This window comes from Elephas maximus, chromosome X (assembly GCF_024166365.1).
Source record: "Elephas maximus indicus isolate mEleMax1 chromosome X, mEleMax1 primary haplotype, whole genome shotgun sequence".
Lineage (NCBI taxonomy): Eukaryota > Metazoa > Chordata > Mammalia > Proboscidea > Elephantidae > Elephas > Elephas maximus.
The window spans coordinates 36,871,767-36,879,913 of record NC_064846.1 but is presented as its reverse complement, the minus strand read 5'-3'; the positions used below and the strand labels follow the sequence as shown (position 1 = coordinate 36,879,913).

At 44.6% G+C, this 8,147-nt stretch overlaps 1 protein-coding gene across 1 annotated transcript; it reads right to left on the bottom strand.

The window, feature by feature from the left end:
* Positions 1-529: 529 nt before the first annotated feature.
* On the bottom strand, positions 530-5,776 carry LOC126068678 (rhox homeobox family member 1-like). Its single transcript, XM_049871425.1, has 3 exons — positions 5,298-5,776; positions 4,200-4,245; positions 530-714 (listed from the first exon to the last, which is right to left on the bottom strand). The coding sequence occupies exons 1-3, from the start codon at positions 5,648-5,650 to the stop codon at positions 616-618; spliced, it is 498 nt and encodes a 165-aa protein (XP_049727382.1). The 5' UTR covers positions 5,651-5,776; the 3' UTR covers positions 530-615.
* Between the last annotated feature and the right edge of the window lie 2,371 nt (positions 5,777-8,147).

Here is an 8,147-nt window from a genome sequence, read left to right as displayed (position 1 = left end):
ATTTCAACTCATAGCAACCCTATAGGACAGAGTAGAACTGCCCCATAGGGTTTCCTGTAATCTCTACCAGAGCAGATCTGTAGGTCTTTTCTCCCGTGAAGCCACTGGTGGGTTTGAATTGCAGACCTTCTGGTTAACAGCTGAGTGCTTAACCATTGTGCGACCAGGGTTCCTTCTTATGTTATACTCATAAACTCATTGCCTTTGAGTCGTTTTAATTCTCTGTAGTAGAATTTAAGGCCATTTCCACCAGCCGCTCCTTGGAAACTCTATGGGGCAGTCCTAGTCCGTCACATGGGCTCGTTATGAGTTGGAATGGACTTGATGGCACCTAACCGCAGTGGAAGTACACTCGGACTTTTGTGAGGAGAGTACAAATTGCATCACTCTCTCAAGGCCCTGGTCTTGAAACACACCATTCTGATGAACAGTATTCCCATCCGTACCCTACTAGCCCCATGTGACACACAAAAACGAATATACTGAGAATCCATACCTTTATTGAAAACACAAGTACTGAGGAGGCAAGGGCAGCATGGGTGGCATGGGTGGGCAGAAGAACCCATCTGCAATCAAGCTCCAGGACAAAGATGGCATTCTAGGACCCATTCAACATTATGACTTTAGGGGACCCAGGCCAAGAGCTTCTGTATTTCTGGGAATCGATGCCTTCTGATGTCTCTTCCACTTGGCCCTTCTATTCTTAAACCAAACCTTCAAGCAGAGGGAAAAAAGATTGGTTTAGTATATTCAACAGTTAATGTCACAATATAAAAAACACAACATGCAACTCTCTATCCCTTTGAGATTTTAAACAGCCAGGAGAAATGATTACTAAAATATCTTAGGAAAGGTAACACCACACTCCCTCCCTTCAGTGCACCCTTACTGAGCATCTACTACTATGTGCCAAGCTCTGGACTAAAGTTTATTACTTTGTCTCTCTCCTTCCATATTTAATATTCTTATGTGTTTTCCCACTCTTGGACGCAGGGCTTTCTGATGAATTGCATCAGGTCCCTGCTGTTAATACTATGCCTGGTAACAAGATAAAGAGATGTCCTTATCCTGACCATCAGCTGTCCAGCTGCCTCCTGCTCTCTCTCCACTAGAATGTCACTCTCGTTGTGGGGGAAACTCAATACAGAAATAATGTGGGCCCCATTTAAAGTTATACTGAAGGTAAGGGCCCATTATTTGAAAAGCCCATCTTCAATGGGAAGTAACTAATAGGAGCACACTGGATCTTTAGACATGTTTCCTTCAAGGATGTCTACAGGGTCATTCATCCTTTGAAATCTCTTGAGAGTAAAAAAGGTGGTCTGTCAATGAAGGCCTGGTCATGGAGTCTCAGGGATTTTGTAGCTTGTCTTGTTGGTACAGGACAATTGCTGAAGCTCCGGACACTGCTTTGATATTTTGGCCTGTAATGTTAAGGAAAGTTGAGACTAACTTAGTCCAAATTCACTGAAATGCTGACAACTCCTTGCCTAGTCAAGAGTTTGGGGGAAAAGAGGCATACCACTGTCAGAATTGTCAATTCTGCATGCTCATCCTGTCCTTACCCTCCAAACTATCCTGGGCTCAGGACACTGTTAATTCACTATGCTTTAGCTACAGTGCCAGGATCCTGGACAGGAACTGCAGTTGCCAGCGTGGTGGGGCACCGTAGGCCCTGCCAGCCCCACCACTCTACCAGGAGATCCCAATTCCATCACCAATTCTTAAAGCAGGAAATTGGAATTAGGCATTTTAGGAAGCTGGTCAACAACAATGTGGGGGAAGGGTCACAAAATAGCTCCTCTCTAAATGCCTGCCAACTATTAAAAAATTAAATATAAAAAGTGGTCAAATTAAGACTTTACTGTCTGTGCTTCTTGGCTTAAGTAGATACACGAGACTAAATGGGCAGCTCCTGTCCAGAGGCGAGATGAGAAGGCAGAGGGGGACAGGAGCTGGTTGAATGGACACGGGCAATCGAGGGTAGAGAGGTGGAGTGTGGTGTCACACTGTAGGGAGAGCAACTAGGGGTCATGTAACAATGTGTGTGTAACTTTTTGTATGAGAGGCTGACTTGAATTGTAAGCTTTCACTTAAAGCACAATAAAAAAAGAAAAAAAGACTTCATTGTCCCCTGAGCATTCTAGTTAATGGGGTTTATACACCATTTAATCTTTTGGAAGTTCCCAAACCACAAATTGTAAGTAACAGCTGTAAGGCCTGATGCCTCACTTTTGCTCTCTCATTGTGGGATGGGAATTCTTGTGCTGCATGAATATATAGGCTAAAGAAGGCCAGTGTAACAGGGCTCATTTTGAGGGGATTCAAATCTACCATTGGTCAAATCTCCCTAAACATAATCAAAGACCACAGCAGGCTGCTGTACGGGCCAGTACTAGGTCCATATTTGCAATACTGGTTAGGTAAAATAGGTCCAATACATTTGCAAAAGCAAGGGAAAAAGCATTTCTTAAAAGTTTCTTGCATAAATGCATGCAGTAGGGTTTGGGAATAGATGAGAACATTCTACCTTTTCATTATTTTATTTTTCTTGTGCCTCATTTTGCCTTCAGAACTCCATTCTGAGAGTACTGTGTAAACCCAGGGAAGGAGAAAAGCTCAGTTTGTGCAGCATCATCAAGGCAGACTTTTACATAATTCTTCTATAACCCTTCACCCTTCTTAGGTCAGCTGAAGTTAATTCAGTATTGTCCTTTTTGTTTGTTTCATTTTCTAGACACATATCCCAAGCTTGCAAACCTTCCCCTCATCTCCACCATAAAGTGGCTATTCAGCAATGTTCTTAGGCTGACACATCAAAGTATTCCCAGAAATTAAAATTTAGGGTTGCCACTATCTACACCCTTTACCAAACACTTAAAAAACCATAGCAGGAGGACCACGCTCCTGGATCAGTGTCGGCTCAACTAAATACACATTCTGTGGATGACGTTTTACCTCACCTGAATCCCTGGTTGGTTTTAAATATTCTAAGTAATTTATTACCCTTGAACCCTCTTATAATCAGCTCTTTGGTGCATTAATTTGAATACTCCCAGTTTAAACTGAACCCCAAAGTGACTGTACTCAGAAGTATTCTTTTAGGGTGGACTTTTTAGTGGTTAAGTGCTACAGCTGCTAACCAAAAGGTCGGAAGTTGGAATCCACCAGCTGTTCCTTGGAAACTCTCTGGGGCAGTTCTTCTACTCTGCCCTATAGAGTTGCTATGAGTTGGAATCAACTCAACGGCAGTGGGTTTGGGTTTTGCTTTTTATTATTATTATTATACCAAAAAAAGCAGTTGCTGTGGAGTTAATTTTGACTCATGGCAGCCTCGTGTGTGTCAGAGTAGAACTGCGCTCCATAGGGTTTTCAGTGGCTCATTTTTTGGAAGTAGATCATCAGGACTTCCTATATCCTTTCCTCTTCTATGTATAGGTATATGTAGGAGTCCCTCAGTGGCACAAACTGGTAATCCGATAGCTGCTAACCCAAAGGTTGATGGTTCAAGTCCATCCAGGGTCTTTGGGAAGAAAGGCCTGGTGATTTACTTCTGAAAAAAAACAGCTACTGAAAACTCTATGAGGCACAGTTCTACTCTGACACATATGGGGTTGCCAGGAGTCGGAATTAAGGGCAACTGGTTGATATACAGGTGGATATATATATATATCCACCTGTATATATAATATGTATAGGTATATATATGGGTATGTCTGCATGTGTATATATAATTTTATTCACAGAAGAGTAGAGGCAGTTTGGTTTGATTTTTTGTTATTTTTCTTTAGGAAATCATGTACACTCTGGTAACGGGCAATTTCCATAAGCTGGAGTTTACTTATCTCATTTTCTACCCTCCCAGCCCCTGAAGTTCAAAACTGTTCTGCCAGACATGGAAACGGCAACAGAAACACACCATCTTGAAAATGTCTGGAATTCCTGGTGGTGTAGTGGTTAAATGCAACAGCAGCTAACCAAAAAGGTCAGCAGTTCCAATCTGCCAGGCACTCCTTAGAAACTCAATGTGGCATTTCTGCTTTGCCCTATAGGGTCGCTATGAGTCGGAATCGACTCGGTGGCAGTTTTTTTTTTTTTTTTGCGAATGACTAGGACAAAATTGCCCAAAGCTGCTCAACTCCTGAAGCATGTGGGTTAGAATGGCTGTGCTGCCAAATTGGTTTTCTCGGTTTACTGACCTGCACTCTGGTTTCATTCACATTCACGCGTCTTGCCAGCTCCTTTCTGAGGGCAGAAAAGCAGAAATGTTCAATGTTTAGCGTTGTGGATGACATATACAGATGTATATTTCATGCCCACGGCTCCTTACTTTATCTTACTCTACTAAAAAAAATAATAATAACTAAAAAAAATAATAATAAGGAGCCCTGGTGACACAAAAAATAAGGAGTGCTTAACCATGAGTCGGAAACCCTGGTGGCCTAGTGGTTAAGAGCTACGGCTACTAACGAAAAGGTTGGCAATTGGAATTCGCCAGCCGCTCCTGGGAAACCCTATAGGGCAGTTCTGCTCTGTTCTATAGGGTCGCTATGAGTCGGAATCCACTCGACGACAATGGGTTTGTTTGGTTTAAACGAGTCATAATCGACTTCACTGCAATGGGTTTGATTTTGGTGTAATGAGTAGTTAGGCACTCGGCTGCTAACAGAAGGATCGGCGGTTTGAACTCACCAGAGGCTCCGCGGGAGAAAGATGTGGCAGTTGGCTTCCGTAAAGATAATAAAACCGTTGCCGCCGAGTTGATTCCAACTCATAGCGACCCTAAGCCGTGAGGATAACAGCCTTGGAAACCCTAGTGGGCAGTTCTACTCTGTCCTATAGGGTCACTATGAGTCAGAATCGACTCCACGGCAAGGGTTTTTAAAATTTTATTTAAAAAATAAAAATGAGTGCAAAAAAAATCTATGTTGAACAAATTATCAGAATTTTAAATAGAGGCAAGTCTGATGCTGCCTTGCACGACCGTGCCTCACTCTCCTCACCCGGATCCCGGCCTTGGTTCCAATAAAATTTTATTCACAAAAACAGGCCACCGTCCAAAGTCTCCCGACTTGATTCATTTAGGTACTACTTGAAAATATTTACTTTGCTATCTAGAAGGATGCCCCCACCCCACAGCGAAAAGGCCGGAGGACCGTAGTGATCTGGAGCCCCTCATCCCCACATGGCTTTTGGCTAAGGAGCAAAGGGAAGCGGTCCCAGGACACAGCCAAAGGTGCCTCAGGATGAGCTCCAGACCCCTGGATAACTGGGGGGTCCTGGAGCAAGCTGCTTACCGCGTACGCAGGCTGGGATACTGAGTGCACTGGAAAACGCTCTCCAACTCCTGCAACTGCTTCGGGGTGAACTTGATGCGGGGGAGGCGCTGCTGCGGGTTCTGGTTCCCAGGCTGTGGACCCTGAGCGACCGCGGGGCCCGGCACCTCCTCCTCCTGCTGCTGCCCGGGCTCCTGGCTGCTGCTGCCGGAGCCCTCGTGGTTCTCGGCGTCCATGGGGTCTGGAGCTCCTGCGCCGACGAGGCCTTCCGGTTCTATTGCTACCAGCTCAGGTAGGGGCTCCATTATCGCCTCGTAGACTTCTAGGCTGTGGTAACCAGTGTCATAGTGGTTCCACCCAGGCGGAGGCTCCATGTTTGGACCGATGTAGAAGAAGTCGTGCCCCTCCAGACTGTGCGTTGGAGCCCACGGCTATCCCGATCTAAGCTGGAGTTTAGGCGGTCTACTGAGATGGGTTCTATATACGGCGTGTGGTCCTAGCTAGGTTGTGCCCGCCTCAGGTTCAAAGCGTTTGCGCGTACTGTTAGAGGCCTGTTATTGGCTCTCCCCTTACCGCCAGTTGCTGTGGGTGGGACTTGCTGGGGCGCAAGTGCAGTGGGGGTGAAGCCATAAAATAGAGGGAGTACTTAGAAGAAGGGTGTTGGGGGAGGGAGAGCGTGAGTGTCTGTGTAACTTGTAGCTTAGCTGGCTACTTCTGAATGCCTGCCCAGAGGAAGGGGCTGTGTTGGATTGTGCAATCCAATGTAGGGACAGAAGGGGTGGGAGGCAAGACCTCAAATTAGGTCTGAGAAAAAAAAAAAAAAAGCCCTTCGAGAAAAGCTTAGAGACCATCTCATGACCCAGCCCTCCATATCCAGCAGCCTGCACATGGCACGAGCTGGCGTGATTATCTGTGAGGCTGCTTGCACTGAGTTTTTGCAAGGCTGCTGAAAGCAGAGCCTGCTACGCTCCTTGAGGTGCCAGGAGCAGGAGCAGGAGCAGGAGCAGGAGTTCGTGGCTGAGTTCGCACAGCACTCTGTGTGCCCAGATGCACATTACGAGAAACTCAACATCCGCCTTTAGAAATCTAAGGACTCATTTTTTTAATAATGAATGCATGTCCAAGCACAAATGTAAAAACCTACCTAGCGCTTAATGCATCCAAGAACGCTTACGCTGCATGAGCCCCTCCCCTTTAGGGTTATTGTAAAGATAAATGAATTAATATCTTGAAAGTACTTAGAACAATGCTCGGTACATAGTAAGCACTGCACAAATGTTAAAGAAATAAACGTGAAAGGAGAACTTTTGCCTGTGTATGTTCAGAGTTCTCTAGGAATTTGTCCATTTCAGATAAATTATCTAATTTATCGGTATACAATTGTTAATAGTATTCTTTTATGATCCTGTTTTTTTTTTAATTTTATTTTTTATAGGGTCAGTTGTAATGTCCCCACGTTCATTTCTGATTTCAGTTTTCGCATCTTCTCTTTTTCTTCGTCTGTCTAGCTAAATGTTTCTTGATTGTATGGATCTTTTTTTTTTAATTAACTTTTATTAAGCTTCAAGTGAACGTTTACAAATCCAATCAGTCTGTCACATATAAGTTTACATACATCTCACTCCCTACTCCCACTTGCTCTCCCCCTATTGAGTCAGCCCTTTCAGTCTCTCCTTTCGTGACAATTTTGCCAGCTTCCCTCTCTCTCTATCCTCCCATCCCCCCTCCAGACAAGAGTTGCCAACACAATCTCAAGTGTCCACCTGATACAATTAGCTCACTCTTCATCAGCATCTCTCTCCCACCCGCTGACCAGTCCCTTTCATGTCTGATGAGTTGTCTTTGGGGATGGTTCCTGTCCTGTGCCAACAGAAGGTCTGGGGAGCATTGCCACCGGGATTCCTCTAGTCTCAGTCAGACCATCAAGTATGGTCTTTTTATGAGAATTTGGGGTCTGCATCCCACTGACCTCCTGCTCCCTCAGGAGTTCTCTGTTGTGCTCCCTGTTGGGGCAGTCATCGATTGTGGCCGGGCACCAACTAGTTCTTCTGGTCTCAGGATGATGTAGGTCTCTGGTTCATGTGGCCCTTTCTGTCTCTTGGGCTCTTAGTTGTCGTGTGACCTTGCTGTTCTTCATTTTCCTTTGATCCAGTTGGGTTGAGACCAATTGATGCATCTTAGATGGCCGCTTGTTAGCATTTAAGACCCCAGACGCCACATTTCAAAGTGGGATGCAGAATGTTTTCATAATAGAATTATTTTGCCAATTGACTTACAGGTCCCCTCAAACCATGTTCCCCAGACCCCCGCCCTTGCTCCGCTGACCTTTGAAGCATTCATTTTATCCCGGAAACTTCTTTGCTTTTGGTCCAGTCCAATTGAGCTGACCTTCCATGTATTGAGTGTTGTCTTTCCCTTCACCTAAAGCAGTTCTTATCTACTGATTAATCAATAAAGAACCCTCTCCCTCCCTCCCACCCTCCCCGCTTCGTAACCACAAAAGTATGTGTTCTTCTCAGTTTTTATTATTTCTCAAGATCTTATAATAGTGGTTTTATACAATATTTGTCCTTTTGCCTCTGACTAATTTCGCTCAGCATAATGCCTTCCAGGTTCCTCCATGTTATGAAATGTTTCACAGATTCGTCACTGTTCTTTATCGATGCCCAGTATTCCATTGTGTGAATATACCACAATTTATTTACCCATTCATCCGTTGATGGACACCTTGGTTGCTTCCAGCTTTTTGCTATTGTAAACAGAGCTGCAATAAACATGGGTGTGCATATATCTGTTTGTGTGAAGGCTCTTGTATCTCTAGGGTATATTCCTAGGAGTGGGATTTCTGGGTTGTATGGTAGTTCTAACTGT

Bases quoted from the DNA above. Each gene is read 5' to 3' on its own strand.
- LOC126068678 (XM_049871425.1), bottom strand. From the start codon at position 5,650: ATGGAGCCTCCGCCTGGGTGGAACCACTATGACACTGGTTACCACAGC. The intron at 4,246-5,297 runs GTAAGCAGCTTG...TTCTGCCCTCAG, and splicing joins TATCCCAGCCTGCGTACGCG to AAAGGAGCTGGCAAGACGCG. The intron at 715-4,199 runs GTCAGTAAACCG...CTCTGCTTGAAG, and splicing joins TGAATGAAACCAGAGTGCAG to GTTTGGTTTAAGAATAGAAG.